This window comes from Pygocentrus nattereri, chromosome 6 (assembly GCF_015220715.1).
Source record: "Pygocentrus nattereri isolate fPygNat1 chromosome 6, fPygNat1.pri, whole genome shotgun sequence".
Classification (NCBI taxonomy): domain Eukaryota; kingdom Metazoa; phylum Chordata; class Actinopteri; order Characiformes; family Serrasalmidae; genus Pygocentrus; species Pygocentrus nattereri.
In genome coordinates this window covers 11,820,640-11,848,439 of record NC_051216.1, presented here as the reverse complement: position 1 = coordinate 11,848,439, position 27,800 = coordinate 11,820,640, and the positions used below count along the sequence as shown (strand labels likewise).

The 27,800-nt window shown below is 38.6% G+C and overlaps 2 protein-coding genes across 4 annotated transcripts in view; one reads left to right on the top strand and one right to left on the bottom strand.

Annotated features, from left to right (window-relative positions):
• The window catches only part of glsb (glutaminase b), a 71,607-nt gene extending 68,735 nt beyond the window's left edge, over positions 1 to 2,872 (top strand). For all 3 annotated transcript variants that reach the window (XM_017713495.2, XM_017713494.2, XM_037539299.1), the window contains one exon: positions 251 to 2,872. In XM_017713495.2, the coding sequence (XP_017568984.1) occupies positions 251 to 407 (157 nt within the window). In that variant the 3' untranslated portion in view covers positions 408 to 2,872. The remainder of the gene's footprint in view (positions 1 to 250) is intronic.
• stat1b (signal transducer and activator of transcription 1b) lies at positions 2,808 to 27,800 on the bottom strand. The gene is made up of 24 exons (XM_017713498.2): positions 27,660 to 27,800; positions 24,593 to 24,720; positions 19,881 to 20,025; positions 19,668 to 19,763; positions 19,445 to 19,534; positions 18,254 to 18,332; positions 17,395 to 17,489; positions 15,848 to 15,999; positions 13,955 to 14,113; positions 13,739 to 13,831; positions 12,985 to 13,044; positions 12,844 to 12,873; positions 12,666 to 12,756; positions 12,520 to 12,561; positions 11,772 to 11,855; positions 10,166 to 10,264; positions 9,913 to 10,048; positions 7,767 to 7,822; positions 7,161 to 7,252; positions 5,844 to 5,983; positions 4,590 to 4,778; positions 3,848 to 3,914; positions 3,617 to 3,723; positions 2,808 to 3,463 (listed from the first exon to the last, which is right to left on the bottom strand). The coding sequence occupies exons 2-23, from the start codon at positions 24,718 to 24,720 to the stop codon at positions 3,621 to 3,623; spliced, it is 2,226 nt and encodes a 741-aa protein (XP_017568987.1). The 5' UTR covers positions 27,660 to 27,800; the 3' UTR covers positions 2,808 to 3,463; positions 3,617 to 3,620.

Below are 27,800 nucleotides of genomic sequence, written 5' to 3'. Positions count from 1 at the left end.
TCCAACAGCAGTGAAATGTTGTGCTTTGGATGCTTGCCTGCTGGTCCACCAGCATGACCATACTGGGTGTTAAACTGGGTTTCTTCTGGCTCAGAGCAATACAGGGACAAACATTGTTCCATGAGTTTAACTCATGAAGGTCTCCCTAATTAGCTGATGAGCTAAATCAGGTGGATAATCCAAAGGAACCCAGTTTGAAGCCCCAGTTGTACATTTTTCCGGTTTAATGAATCTGGAACCGTACTTGTAGGTGGGGCAACACACCACAGGATGAAGCAAGACATTTCGGCCATCATGAGGTGTTAACGCTTCTCCAAGAGTACCAAAATAAGTACACTCCTTCAAAGAAACCTGATGCAGAAAAAGAGCACGTTGCAGAGAATCTGGGCGGTATGTTGGAGACATAGACCTCTACAGCAGGTGATGACATTACACAAGCCCAAAGACTGGTTTTGTGGTGATATCAGGGGAGTTGAGATTGTTAGAGTGAGTGTACAGATGTGCTGTTGGTCTGAGGCACATATGGCATTTGCTTTTGTCTCTTTTTCTTTTAGTAGGTTTCGTATGTTAGTGCCTACCTATTGTTTTCTGTGTATGGAAAACTGTCTCTATGCGAATCCGTGAAAAGGTATACATACATATAACTGTAAACTATATATTGGTGATGTATTGCTGTTTGTCTTGCAAAGCGGTTGAATGATGGCCGTAGATCACTAAGAGGCACAGTGAGCGATAAGCACTACCAATTAAACGCCATCATAACAAACAGCTGTTTCATTTTAGAACTCAATGACCATCCAGAGACTGTCTCTATGGGTCATAGAGTTGGGTTTCCCATAAACTGTGGCCTGTGTAAAACTTATGACCCATTTTATATGTTATTTTTGCTCATTATATTAAAATCAGCAAATGAATAGGAACGATGTACTAAATGTAATATGTAAGTGTGTTCTCTGTAGAGGATGTATTTACTTACTTACACCTAATCAACAAAATATGCCATTTGACTGGGGGTGTCCAGACTTTTGCATATGTGGTCAGTGGTCACTTTGCAAAGTTAAAATGTCTCCTCTACTACTTAAGAATATGGATGTGGTATTAATTGAAAGCCTAGGATCTGCACTTTCAACATCATTTCAGGTTTTGATGACCTGTGAGTGAGAATGGATTGATATTATTGATACTATTGAATAAACAAATGCTGAATGTTTTATTTTTTAACACAATTATGCATTAATATAAAACAATAAGAAATTACAACATGCCTTTTTACCACTGCAGATAACTGTGGATTAATCGTAATTTTACTTCAGGGCGTAATTTCTGAAACGTTAACCTTCACTGTTGGGGTCTTTTCACTTCTGTCTTTTTTTGCCAAAAGAATGAAGTGGGCCTGTCTAGCACAGGTGGTTTTCATGACCCTGTGAGTGTGAACGGAGACACATTCTGCAGCTCCACTGAACAGGTTTGAGTGGGCTTAGGTGTTAGCAGACGGCCAGGTGTTAAAATGGTTCCCAGTTGTCATCAACCTCCAGCAGCCCACTAGTGCATTAAGCCTGTTTTATTTTGTGGGGGTGGCAGGAGGTCTTCTTATTCAATTTCCATGACAAGCAGAATATTTGGCTGTGACTAGAGAAAGTGCATTAAAAGGTGTTAAAGAAGGGAACTCGGGTGACACAGCTGTACAGATGCCCTCGTTGGCTATCACCACACTGAGCATTGCGGAGGGAGGACGGCCGTCCTGAGAAAGCACGGCCAGTTACGCTCTTTCGACTCTTTTAGACAGTTGCACCAGCTGAACATAAGCTAGTTTGAATAATAACTGCCACTGTGTTTGAGTTTACAGGCCACTAAAACGTAACCAGCTGCAGCAAGTAAAATATTTTTGATGTAGCCTTAACTTCTAACTTAACGTTTACACCTACTTATTATCAGGTGCAAAGTAAAGCGTACAAAGTGTGGATTTCCAGTTTGAAAGATAGGAAACCTTAACGTTAACTTAGCTGTGTTAAGCAAAGCAGATGAATTAGCAGCTGCTTCGCTTTTGTTCTGTTGTTATTTCGTGAACTGGCAATTTACCAACATTATGTAAGAGAATTGGGCAGTTAGTGTTCTCTTCCAAGCGCTTGGAGCTGTCCAGTGATGTTGTTTATGCAGCAGTTTGAAAGGATGTGGTTGTGCTTAACATCTTGGAGGTAGTATGTGCTAGCTTCAGGTTCCCTGCTTGGTAGCATCACATGATAGAGGGGGACCTAGATAGTATATGGAATTGTCAGTGATTAAACTGGGGAGAAAATTAGGTTAGAAAGAAGGGGGAAAGGAACACAAGCCTACGCTGATATTGACCCACAAGTTTAATTTTGACAGAGCCAAAAGTTGTTTTCCAAGCTTGCAGCTTTCTGGTCTTTCTCCATGCTCCTTATCTGATAGCTTTCGTTTCTTCATATACTATCTCCAAACCCACTGCTACACTAACTCTGAGTGAGCAGTGTGAAAGGTTGCAGGAAATTAGTCACTAGGAAAACATTCATTCTAAAAACTGCATTACCCAGATGATCTGCTATTTGTGTTCTGTGGAAGGCCGAACAGATATTAGCTCAGAACAACCAGCTCACAGAACAAATAATGTCTGAAAGAATGTACCTTCATGTTTTAACCACTATGTGTACCAGATAGAATGAGTACGAGGCAGAAACTTTGAATGAGCAGTGTGATGGATGCATCTGGTGCCTCTTTCTGTTCCGATTTTATTTGCCAGATAAAACTGGGCTGAGCTCAAAGTGTGAGGTGTGTACGTGTGCAAATAATCCATGCAATGAAGTCTGTTTATTTTGATGTACACAATTAAATAAAGCTGTGCTTTTCAAGCAAAGTGGGAGTGCAGTATTTTCAACATTCTGTCATTTTTAGGGCACAGAATTACAATTAAAAAGCTTTTCACAGTTGTACACAATATGATAAATTCACTCATGTAATACTAATGACTGACACCAGCCTATTCAACGCTGACAGCGCTGGCACCAGACAACACTTACAACAAAAAACGAAGATAAGGTAGGAATCATATCGTCACTGTCCTAACAAAAATGCATCTCAAAAGTGGTAATTATATAGAAGGCATAAAAGGTCTTAAGTTAATGTAACAAGATTTTAATATAACTTATTTTGGACCATTTCTATAGGGCCATTCATCACGAAAAGGTCACACCATGTAAAGGACGGCTGCTTTAAGCAAATGATATGGAAAAATAAAAATTAAACACAAAATATTACAGGATTTTGATATGACAGTGACGATATTCAAATCCCACTCCATACGGTATAAACATCACTGCATCCTCTGCTTCTCAATTCACTGTGCACTGTTTCAGGTCTTCTTCTTGTAAAGGGTTTGAAGGACAGCAGGACGCCTTCGCGCTTAGAGCAGTGTGAAGAAGGAGCATCACTGTGGTAAGCTAGATCACTGAGGAGGAAACAGGAACAACGCACAAGTCCTTCCTTTTCAGCACTGACCATTACTCGTTTTAATTTTAATATAATTTTAAATATTTTAATATAAATAAAATCTAAATGAATGTCGGTCATTATCTGTAGGGTCAAATAGTGCCCATCTTACTGTCTCAATAGGTTGTTACCACTGTGTCCATTCCACCGTCTCTGTTCTTAAGCTCAGGCTCTCCAAAGACCCCTGGGCTCATACAATCCGAAGGTCTCGTGGCTGGACTAGAGAGATGAGACAAAGTCAGCAACTACTTTTCCACTTTCGTAGAGCATTATCACCTTGAATGCATTTTCAAAGATTTATTTACTTTATAAAGAAGACAAAGCACTTTTTGATACAACTTACTTGTCTGACACTGGAAGAATCCATCTACCCACGTAGGGACATATCGGTTTATCAACATCCATCTTTTCTGCAATTGAAATAAAAACATACATTTTTTTTATTTGGACTCACTGCTGGTCCTACCGCTCTGCCACACTTTCCAGGATGCCAGCAGGCCATCGACAGCATGTTTAACTTGGCAGTCCCTCTATTGTTTTGATTGTCCACAACAAACATTTTGATCGTTGAGAAATTATGTACACTGTCAATCAAAGGTATGAATAGGTAGTTTGTCCCCCTTTAGCTGCAGTAACAGTGTCTACTCTTCTGTGAAGGCTTTACACTAAATGTTGTAACATTGCTGTGAGGAGTTGACTGTATTCAGCCACAAGAGCATTAATGAGGTCAGATCCAGATGTTGGATGATCAGTTCTGGATCCCAGAGATACTGGTTGGAGCTCCGTTACTCCAAAGAACACATCTCCACTGCTGGGGGGCACCTTATAGCCCTCTAGCTGACGTTTAGCAGTGTGTATGGTACTGACTGTTCCAGAGCGTCCCATTCTATGGGCATTGCTTTTCTGTGGAGGTTATACAAGGTGTGTGCATGCAATTGAGCATTTGTGTCAGCACCTAAAAGTAGCTGAATTCACTAAGTAGATGGAGTTTTTGGATACTTCTGGACATGCGATGCAGTTAGGAGCTCTACAAACCACCCACAGTGTCGCTAACTGAACTAAGGCATCATCGATTGAACATTTACCCTCATCTGGGGTGCTGTAGTAGCGTCCAAAGACGACATCCTTTGGAATATCTGGATACAGGTAGAGCAGAGGGTTTTCTGGAGTGTTATTAACAGCCAATAGTGTGTAGTTCTGGATGACATCAGGGAAAGAGATACTGACGAGATCAGCTTTAGTGTAGGGCTTCACAGAGTGTATCTGGGGTTCACCTGTGTGTAAAATATTAAACGTTTGAATGACATATCAAAGTTTGAATGGAAAAACAAGACAGTAATTCTGTGTGGTGAACAGCTGTATGCAAAACAGTTGTGTGCAAATGCCAAATTACATGAAAGTCACAGAAATTGAAAAAGGTTTTAAAAAGCTATTTTTTCTGCAGATGTTCATGCATAGTTGCTTTATATTTGATGAACTTAAAAATACTACTAATAAAAGGAAGAAATGGTAATTGTGTCATGTGCCAAAGTTTGGACGCCCTACTGAGTCAGTATCATTCCATTTGGACAGCTTTAAGCTATAACAGTTTGCACACATTGCGAATCTTTCCATCCTTGTTGTACCAATTTTAACCCAAGCAATCTTGCAGGATCTTCTAGTTCTGTGATCTTCAGCAATCTTGCAGGCACAGAATGATTAAGATCTACCCACAGATTTTTACAGGTGTTTGAGTCAGAAGGCTGTGAGGGCCAATCCGAACGCTTCAGCTTGTGTTTCTTTAAGTGGTTCATGAAGGATTCGGAGGCCATGTTTCCTGTCACACAACCTCAAAGCACATTGGATCCACCCTCATGCTTAAGTGTTAGCGAGACTTTCTTTTCATATCATATCCTGCTCTTTTTTTCTCTAAAAAATAGTTGTATGCAGAAGTAAAACAAAGAAATGTTTCAAAACATATAAATATATCTTTGCCTTTCTGACCAGCATACAAACAATTCTCTCTGAGAGTTTTCTAGGTTTTCCAGATTTTGCCTTGACTTCCAAAGTTCCCCTTAACTACCATTTCTTGAGAACATATTACACATAATTTAACTTCATTTTCAGATCCTCAACCAACTGCTTAGAGGAGCCCATGGCTGAATAGTGTTAGTTGTGTTGTTGTGTTTACTTCTTTTCACTTCTAATATCAACAAAATGTGCCATTTGTCCAAAGCTGTACAACTTTTGCATACAGCTGTATGTTATCACACACATTTACGGTTCCACTCACCACAAACACGTATGTACAAAGACACGCACACACACACACACACACACACACACACACACACACGTACCGTTCTGTAAATTCTCCACCCATGTAATGGTGATGCCCCCCTCTCTACACGTCTCGCTGAAGCGCAATAGAAAAGTGCCTGGCTTTTTATCTTGTAACAAAGTCCTCTCTTTCTCCTTCCTAATAAAGCCCATGATAAGCCTGCATGTGCACAGAACAAGAAAAAGGCTCAGAACAACATTTACAGATCTGAAGTTGTCAGTATTTCTACCACACATTTTGTTTTGTTGAGTGGAGACAGAAGATTCTGCAGGTGAGCTTACAAAACAGGACTAAAATCCTCAGATTAAACTAATCTAGCTGTAAATCACTGACATACATGTCAAAGTGATATTCCAAATGTAAAGGTACAATGTTTAATTGATTTTAATGACCATAATAATACAAGTAAATGTTCTTAAACCTTCAACAATCCTTTTAAAATTAGAAACTGATTTATTTACGCATGTTTTGTTTATTTAAGCATTGCTTGTTTTTTTACACAAATAAATTACATGGTAAAAAGTGGCTCATCAGATCAACCTTAAAAAATGTGGTAACAAGTAAATTAACTAGTTTTATTCCTCCTAAATAAATACTTTCAATATTCTTTCAATCAGTGTAGTTTTACAGTGTAACTACAAAATGTATTGAGTAAGAAAAATACAAAAACTCTGCTGAGCATCTGTACAGAACAGTGCAAACGTTTAGAAACTTGAGAAAATCATATCTGAAAAGTGTTTTATGTATATCTATGTGTTCATGTGGGCATTTCCAAACACCTTGTGAAAGCCCAGTTATCATCCCATATGACTGATTCAAAGAGAACAAACTCTTGTTTCTTTTTAATGCACTAATATTTGCATTTATTCTAATCGTATGTACTGTATTTACAAGCAAAAAGTACACTTACTGTCTAGATAAATGTTTTTAAATAGGATGAAGGACTTGAACAGAACTGTATAACTGTTAAACATAAAACATGTGTTTTTATTATATATTTAACTGTATTAAATATATATATATATATATATATATATATATATATATATATATATATAATGTATTTTTGTTTTTCATTTTTTGACATAATTTGAAAATAGCTGTTACCCTTTACATTGTTTGTATATTGATGATGAATGGACTAAAAGAAACAGCCTAAAATGACTTGCAAAAAATCTGGTTCCACTGACTTACATAAAGTAAAGTAAGTGTTTTCCCTCTCCTGTAAAGTGACCATTTTGTAGGTATGACTTTTTTCTCACAACAGCTATATATATATTCGTGTGTGTGTGTGTGTGTGTGTGTGTGTGTGTGTGTGTGTGTGTGTACACATTACCCATCATTCCAGATGTTGAGTAGGTATCGTTTAATGAGGTCCAGTATGCCATCTATCCACAACCAGAAACAAGTTGCCTTCTCACTGGCAGACTGAAAAAAGTGCAGATTCTGCATGAATATTGTTTCACTCTCTGTTTCACTTAGAGGCAAAGTTCATGTGCACTGCTATTATACATACGTCAGACCTGCTGAGCTGCATTTCTGCACTGGACTGTTTTCCCTGTTTTAACCCTCTTCAACTCACCTACTGACTGAGAATCAGATGATTTCTCCAGGCCTGTAACTGCCCGTCTCTGTTTTCGTGCGTAAGCCAATGAGACTAGCATATTATGCAATGCAAACTCTTACTAAATACCCATTTATCATTTGAACCAGAGGAAATGGTTCACAAATCTTCTCTTATGTAAGCTGTCATCTGTCATCTCAACTATATCTCAGTATCAGGTTCAGTCAGTGTGGCTCGCTAAGTTTCGTTTTATCAGTAAGCTCTCCAGACTGAAAGAAGTGAAACAAAGGTGTGTTGTTTTAGTGAAAGGAGAAGAGCCAGGCTTCACCACGGTAGCAGCAGTTTAGTAATCTGAGCTATCTGCTTTAATCCACTCACCTTATTGAATTTAGTCCAGAGGACAAGCTTTTCAGGATCTCCTTGAGCCTCAGGACCTACAGACATGATATCAATCAGTATAATTCAGAATGAATCATTCTATTTAAAAATACAGATACATTGATTCAAGGGTTCTGCATCTTGTCGCTGACACTGAGTTTACTTAATGCATGAAAGATTGGTTCCCCCTTTCAGTACATGGTTCTCTGTATTCTAACACTTCTAAAGTGGAAACATTAATGACATTTTTTCATCAGAACCTCTAAAATACTTTCCACATAGTACTGCTGTCACCAATAATGAAGAATTTTTAAACTACAGCAAAGAAAAATCTAGAGGTTATTTCCCAATTTTAGGATTGGACTAAATACTATTTCAGTAATTCAGTAATGTAATCAATTATAATGCATAAAAAAGTAATGCATTCAGAAAAACGTTGAGAATACGTTTAGAATACATCTTGATAAGGTGCACAGGAAAAAAACTTTTTTTTAAACTTTCACACTATTTCTAGCTGGTACTCGTTGGCAGTTTTCTTCTGTTCGTATGTTTATTGAAAAGTTCCCTTATTATTTATGTCAAGCTCTGAAATTCTAACCTCTGAATTTTTTTTCCTTCTTACTGCACATTCACACATTTCTTTCTCGCCACCTTTCTCAGTTTCTTTTAAAGAGTATATTGTTTTTAGTGGTAAAGATTTCTCCTAAAAAGTGGATTCTAAATACATACTGAGTGTAAAAAATGTAACTTGAACTGAATACAGACACCTAATTTCTATTTTCTGAATACATAATAATCATTATACCTATATTCTGTTACATCCCAACCCATCCCAGCCGTAATGCTTTAAAGTGAAAGTTCTACCAAAAAGTTCTCCACAGCGATTTTATGACAAGCTCTTCATTTAGCTAAAGCAATTGTTATTAGTAGTACTAGAGCAGGAAAGCACTAAACTGTGTAGTGAGAATGTCATGTTAAAGTGACAGTTTGTCCTTTTGCCTCGTATGTAGTAGATCACAAAGTGCCTGCTTGATGTCTGACATTTACTTGCCTGACTTTGCTTGCTTGCTTTTATTCTGCTCTGGAGTTACAAGGCTAATGTAGCTAACAAGTAATGGGATGTTAAACCCTGCTAATTAGCTTTATACAAACTGCATGTTTAGTACTTTAGCATACAAAAGTATGAAATCAATGTTTTCAACATAAACATAAAACTAACTTGATTGCAATTTTATAAGTGATTCTAATATTCTAGTCCTGCACAATTTCATAGGTTTCAAATAAGAGGATTACTCACAATTACAGATAATTGATCATTGAGTTATAATACAATTAATCACCAAAATTCATTTAAAGATTATATACTGAGCCAGATACGTGACAAAAATCATTTTTCATGTAATTGTTATTAATGAAATAAAATAACCTAAAATGTTAAAATAGCAAGTGGTTCCAAACTTTTGAATAGTAAACTAACTCAAACTGTGCTAAGTTGTTAAGTAAATTCAAACAGACCTTCTAAAATTACACTGTAAGCTAAAAACAAGGAAAACCCTTCTGGTTTTATAGAAAGAAAAGTCAAACCGTGTCAGAAACCACATGACCAAGTATATTTGAACTTTAATATCTGAACTAGTTTAACAACTCAGCATGTTTTAAGGGCAAGTGTGAGATGATTCAGTCATGCAGTCTGTATGATGCCATAGCATTCAATGGTCATTCGTTTCCATAGCTTGTTAGCTCCGTTAGCCTCGCAGCTCCAGTGCAAAACTAAAGACACAAATGTTGGATACCAAACATGCCCCTGTCATGCGTCTTGCACATCTGGACACTCCACATCTAGACACTTTTTTGTGGTACCAATATCTGCACATATTTATTCAGTATTGTCATTATATGCTGTTACCTGTGCCTCCTTGTACAGTCATTATTGGAGTTTCATCTCAGGTTATAGATTTTATTCCAGATTGTTTTTTTTATTATTTCTATCTATCTATCTATCTATCTATCTATCTATCTATCTATCTATCTATCTATCTATCTATCTATCTATCTATGTCTGAGCTGATTAGCTTCAGTTGGGGTTAAGGAGAAGTTTGCATGAAACAGCTACGTTATTCAGCACAGTCAAGTATGTGAGACTCACCGAGCAGTTTATCAGCGAGCATGCTGAGCTGCTCAGCGCTGAGGCCTCTCTTAGTGATGGAGGAAAACTGCCAGCTCAGAACCTTCGCCAGTTCACCCCACTTCATCGGAGGAGGGTTCAGGAAAAACGGCAGGTTCTGAAACAGGATTCATTGAGGATGAACCTTACAGCGGCAAAGCGAAGTAAGACAGAGTGAAAAGTTTGAGTGGATGAATGTAGGACAGGAAGACACCTGCTGGAAAACAGCACCTACCTGAGAGTCAGTGCAGAGCATATTATACCACAGGATGGAGGCCCAGGCACTTGGCAGCTGGCTGATATGAGATATCACCACTACAGGAAGCGAAGTGGTCTGGGTCCACAAACACAGAAAGATGCCCTCGATAAGCAACATGCAGTAAATTCACCTGAAACAACAGGCTTTGCACATCTACAGCTTTAGAGTGTTAAGCTTGTTTCACACACACTCTTAGTCATACTGACCTCGGGGGCAATATAAAATTCAAGAAAAACATAAGTGCAATATAGGATATGAGTCCTTTAACATCTTATTCTCCAGGGTATATTGTGGTTTGTCCATCTGAATTTACATGACCAAATCGTAAGGCAAATTATTCAGTAACTGTGAAATAAATACAAATTTGTTTAACAGAAAATGTGTTTTATGATCATAAACATTTTGTTATATGTTTACAATTTACTGCTGAAAAGCAAAAATCTTAGATGCTCTTTGTATGTTTTTATAAAAATAATTTGTACAGAGCAGATCACCGAAGAGACGCCAGCTGGAAAAATGGGTCAAATTTCAGTAGGCAAAAAAAAAAAAACAGTTTCTTTTATTATAAGGCTTTAAAATTACATTACCCATCTATTTGACTGGAAAGAAGACATTATGAAGAAGTTATGAAGTGCATGACGAAGTGCATTTTAGAACCACTGGCGGTTCCAAGGAGTTTAAGAGTTGGGCAGTCGTGGGCTGGAGGTTAGGGAATTGGCCCTGTGACTGGAACGTTGCCGGTTTGATCCCCAGTGCTGGCAGTCCATGACTGAGGTGCCCTTGAGCAAGATACCTAACCCCCAACTACTCCCCGGGCACTGTGGTTAGGGCTGCCCACCGCTCCGGGCAGGTCACTGCCCCCTAGTGTGTGTTCACTAATGTGTATGTGGTGTTTCACTTCACGTATGGGTTAAATGCGGAGGTGGGATTAAAAAAGAGGCTACGAGCTTTGACTTTTGACTGCAAGAAACTATGAAAACAAAATAGAAAAATCTGAAAAGCACAAATTCTTAAATAAACACGCATATTCTATATTTCATGACATGCTATCAGATGAAGTACTATCTATTTTTGTGCTGTGTACACATTTCTCAGTCTGTCTGCCAGCCTTGAAACAACTGCCCAAGTCAAAAAGTTGCCAAAGGTAAACAAATGTATCACACTCACATTCGCAGACCATCCTTTTATCAAGAAAAGTAACATATTTGACAATTTATTAAGGATGTCTGTATAATATGTATCCATTCCATTGTGTGAATGCTGAATGTGTGAATGGCCAACGTGTGCGACCTGTAGCTATCAGTACTGTTGAAGTCAGTGTAGTGTGGTGGGTAACACCTCTACACTGGAGACTGGGGTTCAATCCCCACCATGGCAGGCACCCTACACTACACCAATAGTCCTTGGGCAAGACTCTTAACACTACCTTCGCCTACCTGTGTAAAAAATGATAAAATTGTCATTCGCTCTGGATAAGAGTGTCTGCCAAATGCCGTAGATGTAAAAGCAAAGCTAAACTGGCCAGTGGAGTTTGTGTTCAGGTGCAGACGTGTGTGGGACAGTTCATTCACTTCATTCTCACCTTTAGGTCAATGCACAGTCCAGGCTGATTGAGCTGTGTGTCAAAGCTGATGAAGTGGAGCTCCTCCATGATGAGGAGAGGGGCCTAAAAAAGAACCAGTAACACTCACTAAATACACATGCACACCAGTTGCCCCCAGCCCTCAGTAACTACTGTATCCCAAAACACAAACTGACCTCACACACTTAAATAGTTCTGTGCACTACGTTGGAAAAAACTTAAATTCCTATGTTTGCAGTTTCATTTTAATTTAGTTCATAATCAGGGCTCTAAACTGATGCTGTCCCAGGAATGATAAAAACAGCAAGTGGAAAGATGTAGAGAAATGTCCAAAACATATTCAGAACCGTCTGGCGTAAACTGTCTGAGCTTTTAAAGAGCAGACATTTGGTTCCTATTGCCACCACTGTGAACAGTTCTGCCTCTATAAGTTTCTCAAGAATTGAGCATTTCACACCAAACCACTCTGATGACTTTGTTTACACCAAAATGTATGTTTCATTAAACACACATTTTTGGAAATCGGTAGAATTTCCCTTTAAATCAAAACAAGCTCCGCAGCTGGTTGACTTATTTTAAATTGACTTAAAAAAATTTACTGTGTTTTTAAAGCTAAAGAGATCCCTCCTTTAAAAACCCTGACCTGTTACACACTTTACAAAAGAAACTGTTTTGTTTCAGATCCATGCATGTGGCTATTCCTATACTTATGAAAGATGCTGTATAGACAACATGAAAAGTTTCCGACCTCATTTGTTCTGCTTCCAACTGACTTTGCTTCTTTCAGTTGCTGTGTAAAAAAAATAAATGTAGTTGAGTATTTATACCGTGAGATAGACCATCTTTTTATATTCATGCATTGAATTGAATTAGCCATGTGAGTATCCTTCATACCAAATGTCGGAACTCAGCAGTCAAGCATCCGTTTGATTCCTCCATGTTCATGACTTTAGTGCTGGTGCCCAAAATGTTGAATCTACGGGATCTGTAGGAGCACATCATATATTGGTCTTAAGCACAGGGCCGATATATTGTGTTTTTATTACTTTTATTTCAAACAGAAAACGCATACCCCTTCACTGTGTTCTTTTCATTTAAATCACTGTGGAGAAGAAATAAAAGAAGATGTAAACTATAAATACTTAATCACCTACTATCAATAAAAACATGTAAAAAATGTAGATGTTAGTGATCTTTACTTTTCTCAACTTACTTGTCAAAAGAGGCGGTGACTTTAAGTTGACAGTTCAACTCTGGTAGCTTGACCAGCAGCCTGTGGACAGAGTAATCTGTTATACACACACTCTTGGTTCTTTATGGGTTCTTTAATAAAGACAATGAACCACAAACACTCAAAGAATCATTTACATGCTTAAATCGTTCTTTGAATGATGAAATGATTTTTCAGAGTGATGGAAAATGTGTTGTATACAGTTTTAAATAAAACCTTTTTGAACATGGTTCTATGTAGCACCAACACATGCTGTTCTTTTATTAAACTCTTTTAGCAAATTCTATTCTAGTAAATTGTTCAGTTGTTACAATTTTAGTCTGGAAACTTCTGTTTATTCATTAAATTTACAATACATTGTTGGGGAACCAATAAATATAAAGAGTAGTCATGGCATATGTTTTATATTTAATGTTATGGCAAATATTTTGTGTTCAATATTTTCAGTTTTTTGTAACTCTGCAAATAAATAAACATTGTGCACTAGAATTTGCAGAAAACTCCCATCAACAACACTAATTTGACTGGTGTGGTAAAATGTAAATGCAGATGTCTGTATATGGTGCTTTAATTAGCAATGTTATTTTATTAGCCCCCTTTTTAGTGAATTTAGTAAATTATTGTCAGTCTGGCTGGAAAGTCATGAGTGCTTGCTGTGTTCATTTGAGTCAGACCGAAATTAAACGCTGAACACTGTCAGTAGAGAGTAAGCGAGGAGTCTGCTTTAATGCTGTACCTGAGTTTGACTGTGAACTGAACTCCTGTCTTCAGCACTAGGGGTCTTTGGGGATGCGTGGGCATGCAAGGCTGCCTCTCCACCACAATGGAACTGAAAGACACATCACAAGCTCTTCCATCTTGCACTACTCTATGATGTCTCAGCAGTGAAACTGACCACAAAGCATGGCCAGTTTCCATAGTCTAGTTCTGCAACCCACAGTAAACGACATACTTGACCAGCACGTTTTTAAAGAGCGTCAGGGCCTGTTCCTGCAGAGTGCTCATGCCCAGAGTGATGGGATCATTGTCGTACGAGAACTTCAGCACCAGCTCCTGCAGCTTGTTCAGCTGCTGCCGTGTCTGCTGCAAACACTCCGCCAGCGCTGTGAACCTGAGGAACACACCACCTGCACTTATTTACTGAGTGGTGAAGGGATAATTTATGGTTGAAATAATATTGACAAGACTGTATAGCCATGTTCATAAGGCTACATGACACCTACATAGCTCATCATTAGCTACATAAGACATGCATTCATGGTTTATTCCATTAGTCATCATCTGTCATGAATGCTGCTCTTTGTCAGGTGGCATCGATGTTTTCAGATGCTTGACTGTGTCATGACCATTTTTTGAGTGAAATGACATAGCATGTAATAACAATTGACTTTGTAGCTTAGTGTGTATTACAGTGACATAATGCCAATGATGTGAAACAGCTCAAATTTAACGTCATACCATCAGCACTAAGTCACTGTGGCGTAAACGGAGCTACAAAGTCTATGTTTTGTCATCCAAGAAGGTGTCATAACACAATCTAATATTAGAAAAAGATCAATGTCATCTGACAAGTTTGCAAATACAGGCTTCATGGCAAATGATGCCTATAATGTTTTTAAATGTTTCTGTAGGTTTGTGGTAATTGTAATCAATATCTTATGCACACTCTAAAAAGTGGCTCATCAGATCAACCTAAAAATGACTTCATGTGGTAAACTTTGAATGAATGATTCTTTCAATCCATATTAAATCACTATTATATAAATGTATTTTTTGGTGAAATAAAACTAGTTTAATTGCTTGTTACCACATAAAGTGATATTTTTAGGTTGATCTGATGAGCCATTTTTTAGCATATGTGTCATGTAGCCTTACAAACACTGCCTAAAGTAAAGTGTTACCAAAATAATGAGTAACTAATTATACAGGACCCTTTGATAGTCTTACATAACATACTACATAACATACACATTAGTTTCAGAGCAGTTACTGAATGACTCTTAGTAGTTACTGAGTAACTATCTTAATAGTGATAACCAAATAATAGAGTTTAAAAAGGTTTGGATGATTCCATTTACATTTACATTTACATTTATGGCATTTAGCAGACGCTCTTATCCAGAGCGACTTACAAAAGTGCTTGTCATTACTTCAGAATATCTCATGTTAATAAAGGTCGACATAATTTTAAAGAGCTTTGCTCTAAATTGCTACCTGAAGTTATCTATGCAAGGTCTATCTATGATTCCAAGGTCTCGGAAGAGTCAGAAGCCTTCTTTTCTTTTTTACAGATGTGATTTTTAGATTTACTGAAAGATTTTTTAACAAGATTAGCTTTGGAAGATGGGGAAGACAGTATGTCTTCATGATACACAGCACATAATTTAATGATAACATGATAATGATAATGATGATAATTTGGGATGTGCATGAGTGCTCGAGTACTCAGTTAACTGTAAAAGTGCCACAGGATACTGAAATTACTATTCAGGTAAATTTTTCCACGTTATTTTACGTTATATGCTATTTGGGATGACTAGCTGTGGTTAGGTACGTCCAGAAAATCCAATGAATCGTCCAATGAAAAACAATAGCTTGTGTAAGACGGCAAATCCTCAGCATCCAGTTAGCTGTAGTTTTAGCTCATGTGAAGAGATACTCATCCAACTCAAAAAGCATCAGTTTCCCTCTGCATTATTATCTTTAAATAATAAAACGTGTTTTGAAATCCATTTCTCTGCTTGCAGCTAAAAGTGCTTCTAATTACATCAGCACAATAAAACAATATTCTTTTAACACAAAAGCAGACCTGTATGTGATAAACAGTGCCTGTAGAGGTTCTCACCAGCTTTGTAACTGGTCCAGACAGGCGTTTGGGGGTCCTCCAATACAGGCCATCTGCTGCCTCCGCTTCCACTCGGGAATCTCCACTGATATCAGCACGAACTGGATGTGATCTGCTAACTTCAGTAAATTTACCAATTCGTTCACTACCACCTGCACACAAATGCAAGTGTATATGATTACTAATTCAGTAATGGATTTGATTCAGTGATGGAGCACATTTATAATCATTTCAGGTTCATCCACAGGCCCAGCATGTCTTTATCTTTCACAATAAAATCATTCAATTTGAATATGAGCTGCTACAGCAATAAATTCAGTCTAATATGGTTCTGTTTATGCAAACCAAATTTCCCATAATGTATAAAAAGAGCCATACATTTTCACAGGCTCTATCTATCTATCTATCTATCTATCTATCTATCTATCTATCTATCTATCTATCTATCCCCAATATGTGAAATTCAGCAAAAAGTAGTAAATAATTCTGTATTAACATGTTGTAACAAGTAGTGAGGTAGCGGACGCATGTGCGGAGGTAAGCGACTTTCATTGAGGGCAAATCCAATATCAGGGTCATAACGGTCCAGGGTCATTGAGCCAATGCGGAGAGACTGAGGTTCAGACATGACAAATAATAGACTCAAAGCAGCACAGAGCTTCCAACAGCACAACCACGACGAGCAACAACGACCAGCGAAGACAAAGGGCAAACACAGGGCTTAAATACACAGGGATAACAAGGGACAGGTGCAAACAAGCAGGGGCAGAGTTACAAAACCAAAATGTTTTAAATGTTTTTACTTAATAACTTGCACAATGTGGATGTAATATCATAGATTATGTACCAAAATGCATTTTTACACATTTGATACAATATTATATATATATATATATATATATATATATAAAATAATATACATACACAGATTTTGAATTTTGAAACAATATTACATTATACATAATGTACTATAATTATGTTTACAGTCATCTTTTTGTCAGTTATCTGTCTTGAGATTTGAAGTTTGTAGTTCATTTGTAGCTTTTTGCACAATTTAAAACACACAAATAAACAAAATGCAGATTTACATGCCCATATTAACTGCTGAGTAATAGTAATAGCAGACATCACAACAAGTGAAACCAATAAAACAGAGATAAATAAACAGGAATACATAGAGATAAAACAACTATAATACAGATATTAACAACAGATATTTTAAACATCCTTTTGCAAAATTTTAAATGAGACATTTTTTGACAAATAGGAAAAAATCCATTATTTTGACCTCAAATATGATGTATTTTTAATCCCTCTTAGTCACAGTAAGATCTTCTACAGCTTTGTCCATCATTCTAGTCACGTTTCATTTGTATTTACAGCTTCCTAGCATTCAGTAATTATGTACAAGTAAAGCTCCTCTGGACCAGCATATTAGAAATGTGCTATACGTGTTTCTGCATACAACTGGTTTTAGATGACTGAAAACAGTGATCTCAAACTTTAAAACGGTAGAGTATGTGTTGCTGGGTTGAGAACTGGCCTACCTCTCTCATCTTATTCAGTCTGAAGAACATCTCCTTGATCATCATCTCCTCCCTCTGGAACTCTTTTGCTGTCGCTACACTCATTTCAAGCTCAACTGAAACCATAAAAGATATAATAGAGTCATATTTCTCTGTCAATTACTCAAAAAAGGTAACACTTCACTGCTGCTACATAACACTGACATAGCCATGTCACAGCAGATGTCATGCGCTGTTGTGAGGTATCACATGCTAATTTGTGTTGTGTCCTCTAATTAGTCATCATGACATCAAACAAGTTAATGATAATGGTAACATGATGTTGCTGCATTACTGCATATGACCTTTTCCATGGCATGTTTATGCCATGTTTATGTCAATTTTATGTAGCACACGCTTTAAAAAGATGGTCTTTGTCTTTTTAGTAAAGAAAATGGTTCTACATAGAACTTTGCATGATTAACGGGTTCTTTGTATGGTGAAAAAGTTCTTCAGGTTGATGGAAAATGTGCTGTAGAAGGTTCTACATAGAACCTTCTTTTGAAAAGTGTTCTATACAGTGCCAAAAAGGGTCCAAAAAGGGTCTACTGTGATAAGCTTGACATCAATAGCAGAACCCGACAACATTTTCTCCATCTATATAAAGAAACCTTCACCATGCAAAGAACCCTTTAATCAGGGTTCTTTGAGTACTCATGGTAACATATAGAGCCATTTTCTTTACTGATAAACCCTTGAAGAACTAACATTTTGCATGTCTGATGTAAACACATACAGTACATGTAGTTTTACAGGTCAAACTAGCCGTATACTTTGCATTGTGCCATTTTTTTAAATGACTTAAAACATGACTCAACGCCAAAAGGAAATGCTGCCTTACTTCGACTCTGTAAAGTTTTCCTCCTGAAGTCATATTCGTCTTGCAGATCCTCCAGGACCTGAATATCTTGTTCTGTCTCCTGAGGAATTTAAGTTCTTATTTATACACAAATTAAAGGTAGATTCAAAAAGCTACTTCAGCTTCATTACATTCTGAGGTCAGATGAGAAAGGGCTTGCCACTGTCTGCTGGCTCTGATATAAAATGATCAATCCAATGCAGATCAAGGAAACACACACACACACACACATACATATATATATATATATATATATATATATATACTCACTGGCCTTTATTAGGTACACCTTGCTAGTAAAAGGTTGGACCCCCTTTTGCCTTCAGAACTGCCTTAAATCTTCATGGCCTACTTTCAATAAGGTGTTGGAAATGTTCCTCAGAGATTCTGGTTGGTTATTTGAGTTCCTGTTGTCTTTCTATCATCTGGAACCAGTCTGCCCATTCTCCTCTGACCTCTCACATCAACAAGGCATTTTCATCCACACAACTGCCGCTCAATGGATATTTTCTCCTTTTCTGACTTTTCTCTCTGTAAACCCTAGAGATGGTTGTGCATGAAAATCCCAGTAGATCAGCAGTTTCTGAAATACTCAGACCGTCTGGCACCAGCAACCACGCCACGTTCAAAGTCACTTAAATCCCCTTTCTCCCCCGTTCTGATGCTCGGTCTGCACTTCAGCAAGTTGTGTTGACCACCTCTACATGCCTAAATGCATTGAGTTGCGGCCGTGTATTTGTGTTAACAAGCAACTGAACCTTTATTATACCTAATAAAGTGGCCAGTGAGTGTGCATGTATGTATATGGGGCAGTCATGGGTTGGAGGTTAGGGATCCAGCCTCATGACCGGAAGGTCGTCGGTTCGATCCCCAGAGCCGACAGCACATGACTGAGGTGTCCTTGAGCAACCCCCAACTGCTCCCCGGGCGCTGCGGATTGGGCTGCCCACCGCTCCGAGCAAGTGTGCTCACTGCCCCCTAGTTGTTAGAACTGTTGTTCATTTGTAAGATGGGGTTGTTTGGTCTTAAAGCACTTTTTGCACTTTTAACATAATTCAATTTTTAAGTCTATTGTTTATTCTGTATCCTGAAAATGAACACAGATGGTCAAGCTGTATTTCTGGGAGTTATTTCTGTTTAAAAAGTTCACACAGAATGCATCGCAAGTCTAACCTGCACTTTCTTCTTCAGGTCATTCATTTGGTTGTCTAGCTGTTTCTGCTTTTCCATCGCAGCACTGCTCTGTGATGATGCTGCATGCTCCTAGCATTGAAACCATCAGAGAACACATTCACTATGTTTATGTTCATAATCTTTGTCATCTTTATCATCTCTACTCATTAGGAGACAATTTTAATGGTGCAGTTGCTGTAACCAGAAGAGAGAAATGCTATACCTGTGTTTTGATGGCCATTTCCAGAATCTTCCTCTCTTCCTTCAGGGAATTGGATATAATCATGGCCATGTACACAGGAAACTCCTGGAATTGCTCCTACACAGATCATTGCATTTCAATTGATTTGTGCATTAAAAGGGAATTTGAAAGTATGTTGGCATTAAAAAAAAAATCATTAATCTGGGAATTGCTGTTAGTTTAGCTGTGATGCACCTGTAGATTGCGCTTTATCTTCCGAATGTTGTGCTGAAGCAGGAAGTTGTTGCCCACACTGAGACGACCGTAGTGCTCATCCAATTTACTCAGGAGCTCATGGAAGCGTACTGTAGATAAGGACGCGTTAGCTGCCACAGCATCCCTGCACCAGACATTAATAATCAATATACACAGTCTTCTCTCCAACACATTCAGTAACTACAAGTCACATATCTTATACTTAACCTTCAATCCAGAGAATGTTTGGGAAGTATAGTGATGACATTAAAGCTTAAAGATGGTGCGGTGCTGACACTAAAGCTTAGAGTATAGCGATGACATTAATGCTTAAAGATGGTGCGGTGATGACACTAAAGCTCAGAGTATAGCGATGACATTAAAGCTTGAAGATGGTGCGGTGATGACACTAAAGCTCAGAGTATAGCGATGACATTAAAGCCTAAAGACGGTGCGGTGATGACACTAAAGCTTAGAGTATAGCGATGACATTAAAGCTTGAAGACGGTGCGGTGATGACACTAAAGCTTAGAGTATAGCGATGACATTAAAGCTTGAAGACGGTGCGGTGATGACACTAAAGCTCAGAGTATAGCGATGACATTAAAGCCTAAATATGGTGCGGTGATGACACTAAAGCTTAGAGTATAGCGATGACATTAAAGCTTGAAGACGGTGCGGTGATGACACTAAAGCTCAGAGTATAGCGATGACATTAAAGCTTGAAGATGGTGCGGTGATGACACTAAAGCTCAGAGTATAGCGATGACATTAAAGCCTAAAGACGGTGCGGTGATGACACTAAAGCTTAGAGTATAGCGATGACATTAAAGCTTGAAGACGGTGCGGTGATGACACTAAAGCTTAGAGTATAGCGATGACATTAAAGCTTGAAGACGGTGCGGTGATGACACTAAAGCTCAGAGTATAGCGATGACATTAAAGCCTAAATATGGTGCGGTGATGACACTAAAGCTTAGAGTATAGCGATGACATTAAAGCTTGAAGACGGTGCGGTGATGACACTAAAGCTCAGAGTATAGCGATGACATTAAAGCCTAAAGACGGTGCGGTGATGACACTAAAGCTCAGAGTATAGCGATGACATTAAAGCTTAAAGATGGTGCGGTGATGACACTAAAGCTTAGAGTATAGCGATGACATTAAAGCTTGAAGAAGGTGCGGTGATGACACTAAAGCTCAGAGTATAGCGATGACATTAAAGCTTGAAGATGGTGCGGTGATGACACTAAAGCTCAGAGTATAGCGATGACATTAAAGCCTAAAGACGGTGCGGTGATGACACTAAAGCTTAGAGTATAGCGATGACATTAAAGCTTGAAGACGGTGCGGTGATGACACTAAAGCTTAGAGTATAGCGATGACATTAAAGCTTGAAGACGGTGCGGTGATGACACTAAAGCTCAGAGTATAGCGATGACATTAAAGCCTAAATATGGTGCGGTGATGACACTAAAGCTTAGAGTATAGCGATGACATTAAAGCTTGAAGACGGTGCGGTGATGACACTAAAGCTCAGAGTATAGCGATGACATTAAAGCCTAAAGACGGTGCGGTGATGACACTAAAGCTCAGAGTATAGCGATGACATTAAAGCTTAAAGATGGTGCGGTGATGACACTAAAGCTTAGAGTATAGCGATGACATTAAAGCTTGAAGAAGGTGCGGTGATGACAATAAAGCTCAGAGTATAGCGATGACATTAAAGCCTAAAGATGGTGCGGTGATGACACTAAAGCTCAGAGTATAGCAATGACATTAAAGCTTAAAGATGGTGCGGTGATGACACTAAAGCTTAGAGTATAGCGATGACATTAAAGCTTGAAGAAGGTGCGGTGATGACAATAAAGCTCAGAGTATAGCGATGACATTAAAGCCTAAAGACGGTGCGGTGATGACACTAAAGCTCAGAGTATAGCGATGACATTAAAGCTTGAAGACGATGCGGTGATGACAATAAAGCTCAGAGTATAGTGATGACATTAAAGCCTAAAGACGGTGCGGTGATGACAATAAAGTTCAGAGTATAGCGATGACATTAAAGCTTGAAGAAGGTACGGTGATGACACTAAAGCTCAGAGTATAGCGATGACATTAAAGCTTGAAGAAGGTGCAGTGATGACAATAAAGCTCAGAGTATAGCGATGACATTAAAGCTTGAAGAAGGTGCGGTGATGACACTAAAGCTCAGAGTATAGCGATGACATTAAAGCTTGAAGAAGGTGCAGTGATGACAATAAAGCTCAGAGTATAGCGATGACATTAAAGCTTGAAGAAGGTGCGGTGATGACACTAAAGCTCAGAGTATAGCGATGACATTAAAGCTTGAAGAAGGTGCGGTGATGACACTAAAGCTCAGAGTATAGCGATGACATTAAAGCTTAAAGATGGTGCGGTGATGACACTAAAGCTCAGAGTATAGCGATGACATTAAAGCTTAAAGATGGTGCGGTGATGACACTAAAGCTCAGAGTATAGCGATGACATTAAAGCTTAAAGATGGTGCGGTGATGACACTAAAGCTTAGAGTATAGCGATGACATTAAAGCCTAAAGACGGTGCGGTGATGACACTAAAGCTCAGAGTATAGCGATGACATTAAAGCTTAAAGATGGTGCGGTGATGACACTAAAGCTCAGAGTATAGCGATGACATTAAAGCTTAAAGATGGTGCGGTGATGACACTAAAGCTTAGAGTATAGCGATGACATTAAAGCCTAAAGACGGTGCGGTGATGACACTAAAGCTCAGAGTATAGCGATGACATTAAAGCTTAAAGATGGTGCGGTGATGACACTAAAGCTTAGAGTATAGCGATGACATTAAAGCCTAAAGACGGTGCGGTGATGACACTAAAGCTCAGAGTATAGCGATGACATTAAAGCCTAAAGACAGTGCGGTGATGACACTAAAGCTCAGAGTATAGCGATGACATTAAAGCTTGAAGACGATGCGGTGATGACAATAAAGCTCAGAGTATAGTGATGACATTAAAGCCTAAAGACGGTGCGGTGATGACAATAAAGTTCAGAGTATAGCGATGACATTAAAGCTTGAAGAAGGTACGGTGATGACACTAAAGCTCAGAGTATAGCGATGACATTAAAGCTTGAAGAAGGTGCAGTGATGACAATAAAGCTCAGAGTATAGCGATGACATTAAAGCTTGAAGAAGGTGCGGTGATGACACTAAAGCTCAGAGTATAGCGATGACATTAAAGCTTAAAGATGGTGCGGTGCTGACACTAAAGCTCAGAGTATAGCGATGACATTAAAGCTTAAAGATGGTGCGGTGATGACACTAAAGCTCAGAGTATAGCGATGACATTAAAGCTTGAAGATGGTGCGGTGATGACACTAAAGCTCAGAGTATAGCGATGACATTAAAGCTTGAAGATGGTGCGGTGATGACACTAAAGCTCAGAGTATAGCGATGACATTAAAGCTTAAAGATGGTGCGGTGATGACACTAAAGCTCAGAGTATAGCGATGACATTAAAGCTTGAAGAAGGTGCGGTGATGACACTAAAGCTCAGAGTATAGCGATGACATTAAAGCTTGAAGACGGTGCGGTGATGACAATAAAGCTCAGAGTATAGCGATGACATTAAAGATGAGAGCGCGGTGATGATGCTAAAGCTTAGAGAGATTTTGGTGATCACACTTTTGACAAGAAAGGCAAAAGATGTAATTCAGGTTGCATAGAAGTGAAGCAAAAAGACATGCTGAAGATAACATAGGACATTATTGATGATTAGTGACTGTTGGTGTTCTTTTGTTTGTATACTAATACACTCACCGGCCACTTTATTAGGTACACCTTGCTAGTAAAAGGTTGGACCCCCTTTTGCCTTCAGAACTGCCTTAATTCTTTGTGCCATACATTCAACAAGATGTTGGAAACGTTCCTCAGAGATTTTGGTTGGTTATTTGAGTTCCTGTTGCCTTTCTATCATCTGGAGCCAGTCTGGCCATTCTCCTCTGACCTCTCACATCAACAAGGCATTTTCGTCCACACAACTGCCGCTCACTGGATATTTCCTCTTTTTCTGACCGTTCTCTGTAAACCCTAGAGATGGTTGTGTGTGAAAATCCCAGTAGATCAGCAGTTTCTGAAATACTCAGACCAGCCCGTCTGGCACCACAACCATGCCACATTCAAAGCCACTTAAATCCCCTTTCTTCCCCGTTCTGAAGCTCGGCCTGCAATTCAGTACGTTGTCTTGACCACCTCTACATGCCTAAATGCATTGAGTTGTGGCCATGTGATTGGCTGATTAGCTATTTGTGTTAACAAGCAACTGAACAGGTACCTAATAAAGTGGCCGGTGAGTGTATGTGTGGTAACATGATATAGCGTTTTCACCTGAAGCTTTGCCATGGAGAAAACTGGTGAAGCAGGCTAGGTGTGGCAAAGCTAGTCTGATCTTGAGTAACACAGTTATGGTAAAAAGAATCACACCTAACTTTTCCATAGTCAAAGAAAAGCTCCTTTCCTTTTTGCAGAGGAGTTTTGCATTTCTTCCCCCACTTCCTCTCTCCTTTGTTCTCCCCCCAACTCTCCCTTCCTTTTGTCTTCCTCAACACAAAGTATGCCTATAACTTCTCATCTGAAGGCAAACTTTTTGAAAAGATCTCATTATATGAGCGGTATGAACTTCAACAGGCAAAGGGCTTTAGATCATATCTCACCAGTCGTGGCTCTCTATCCACTGGCTGAGGTACTGGCGAATCTCCATGGGAAACGTGTCATCATAGAGCTGGTCAACTTGCTCTAGATATCTAGAATCCAGCTGTTGAAGCTGGTGCCAAAGTGCCATCTACCAAAAGAGAAATAAAAATACAATGTTTAACTGAAAAAACAAATGTGCCAGGTCATTATGAATATTGCTGTCATTGGAGGAAAACCTCGTTTTTCACTTTTTGAACATTTTGAAAATACCTGTTGCCCTTTACATTGTGTGTAAACTTCATGATAAATGGACCAAACGAAGCAGCCCAAAATGACTTGGAAATACAGGTGTGTCTGGTTCCATTGACTTACATTAAAAGTAAAGTAATTTTTTCCATCTCCTGCAAAATTACCATTTTGGAGATACAAGGTTTTCTTCTAACAACAGCGATATATTTTTCTCTTTCCCCGCTACATTATTCTTTGCATTCTTTAATGCAAATAGCTTACAGGTTTCATGAGTTTATTTGCATTTATCTTTACAGGTGAACCTATTTTAATAACAAATGGATGGATCTATGCATCATGTGCTTCTTTTATACGTGACAATAAATGTAGTTGTGGAAAACAGTAGAGTTAAAGTGACAGAAGTATTCTGTCCACAAGTTCACAGGGTATTGATATTTTATTTAAAATGACTCAAAAACAAGGAAAAGAAAAGATCAAAATGGTAGTCATATGCAAAACCTGGGCATCCCTGGTGAAATGATTTTGCTGACTTTCTAAGTGAAAATAAGTTCATACGTCCTCTATAGAGAACATTTTAATGTGCAGTTACTGTTCATGTGCTGAATTTAACAAATTGGGGAAAAAAAAGAAATAAACTGTGGCATGTGCAAAAGTTATGGCACCCCTTATATGTTTTATTACATACAGTATGTTGTATGTTTTATCTGTAGTATGTTAAACTGGAATTTGAATTTTGGGGGGATTTGTTCTCTGTAAGGAATATGTTAATGTATTTTCCCTTATAAAATCAACAGAATGAAGGATTATTGTCATTGTCAAAGCAGTATAGCATCAGGAGAGCGGCAGTATCTGGGACATCTAGAAACCCACAGTGGCCAGTTTGGAAATCACAATAAGTTGGTAATTTGATAATCAGTCTACAGTTTCATGGCCTATATTTGTGCTTGAAAGGCTGTTCTTACTTTTATAACATTTAATAAAATCTCCACCACAGTTTTTGTGCTTTTTTTTGGCTAAACTGCTTTCTCTCAAACAATTCCAACTAGGTAAAACAGTTTTAATCTGTGTTTGGCAGCACCAACCAGACACTGGACAATGGAGCTCAAAACCAGACTCTCCAGTTAAAACCAAACTCCTGGCATCCCTGGTTTGACATTTGTAGGTGTAGCATACCTGTGAAAGTGTTCACCTTTAGCTGTAAAAACATTTTTCTAGGTTTAACAAAGTAAACAAATCTGCAAGCAGTGCTGCTGAGGCTTTTAAACAGCTCAGTGTCACTGCTCGAATAGCCCTGGGGGCAACATACTGCGACAGATGAAGGACTAGATGACAAACTGTGCAGCAGATCGAAGGTGGACTGACAAGGTGGGAATGTCTATTAAAGTGGGCGGTGAGTGGAGACAGTGTTTATCAAACCAAGAAGCTGCTGGTGTTCTCAGAACAATGGATTGACCGCACTAGAGTCCAGACATCAGCATCACTGAATGTGTTTGCGATTATTTGAGAAGCAGAAAAATGCAACCAATCTCTTAGAATGAACTTCAGAATCTGTCTGCAGATTTCTTTGAAAAACTAAAAGCAAGACCCCTAAAAAATGGAAGCTCTAATAAGAGCGAACTGTGAACACACTGCTGATAAATTTGACAGTATATTTAATAATTAGTTTTTCAGGCTTGTATGTATTGATTTGGTTAAATAAATGTTTTCTGCTTTTTTTCCTGATGCTGAAAAATGAATTCCTCTTGCATAATGACAGTTTTAAACATATTAAGGCTGATCTCTAACGCCTGCGCAGTACTGTAAAAGCCAAGCGTGCGTTGGAACTGAGCTCTCTGGGATGGCAGAGCGTCAGGACCAGATTTGGACTCTCCCGATACAAGAGGATGAACATCTGAGTTGGTAAATGGTCATGCAAGACTCAGAGACAAAGGAAGAATTCTACACCAAACAAAAGGGGAATTCATGAGCAGCTCAAACACTTCTGATCTAACTGTCCACTTCAAAAGCATGAATCAGAAGAATAAATAGTGCCTGTTTTCATCGCTTCAGAAGGAGGTGTGGCAGGACTTGATGTTGCAAGCATTCCAGTTAGGTAGTACAGTTAGAATGTACCATGTCTGATTATGCTTGTGATTTGATCACTAACAGCTCCTACAAAACAGTTTGTTTTTCAGTTCCACTATAAAATAACTGTAAAAGCACAATGGCACTGAGTTCCTCCTTGACTTTCCTGGTGCCTCTTAATGGGAACTAGAATTCACTCACATGGGGACTTCACACAAAGCAAAAACTTTGTGCAAGATGTCAGGGGTGAGTCTGTAGCTGTAGCCGTTTGAGATTGGACAGAGGCATTTGCTGGCATTCATTAATGGCCTTGAGTGTTTATAGAGCATAAGAGAGGAACGAAAATGGAATTAGTTGAACAAACAATCCTGACTGATTGATTCAGGCGCCGCACTGTAATGATGTAGTGTGAGGTATAATATGATGATGCCCATGTAGCATAAGACACTCATCAATATTTCATTAAAAAAAAACACTCAGAGGCTATTTCCATGTTACATATCGCTGCTGTTGGAACAAAACCTTCAACCTCCAAACTAATAACCTTACAAGAGAAGGAAAAAATGGGCTTTACTTCTAATGAAATGTTTCTGAGTAGTCTGGAGGCATTTCTGTCGGTTCATTCATCATGATATTTATACACACTGTCAAGAGCAACGGGCATTTTCAGATGATGATAAAAACTGAGAAGCCAAGTCCAGCGTTTACTCCAGCCTTAAAACTTCATTCACGCTTCTTTTAGACACATAAAAACTCGCCAGTGCGAACACTCACCTCTCAAAAAGAAAGCACAAGAAGAGGCTAAAATGTGCCCTCAGGAAGAGGATCCAGCTGTTGGCGTTTCCTTTTATTTCGCGAAACCCGCAGCGCGTTTTATCCTCACGCTTCTTCTGCGTTACTGTCTGAGAACACATG

Coding starts and splice junctions, on each gene's coding strand:
- stat1b (XM_017713498.2), bottom strand. CDS start 24,720: ATGGCACTTTGGCACCAGCTTCAACAGCTGGATTCTAGATATCTAGAG. Junction 19,535..19,667: donor AAATGGCCATCAAAACACAG/GTATAGCATTTC, acceptor TTTCAATGCTAG/GAGCATGCAGCATCATCACA. Junction 7,253..7,766: donor TCTGGACTAAATTCAATAAG/GTGAGTGGATTA, acceptor CACTTTTTTCAG/TCTGCCAGTGAGAAGGCAAC.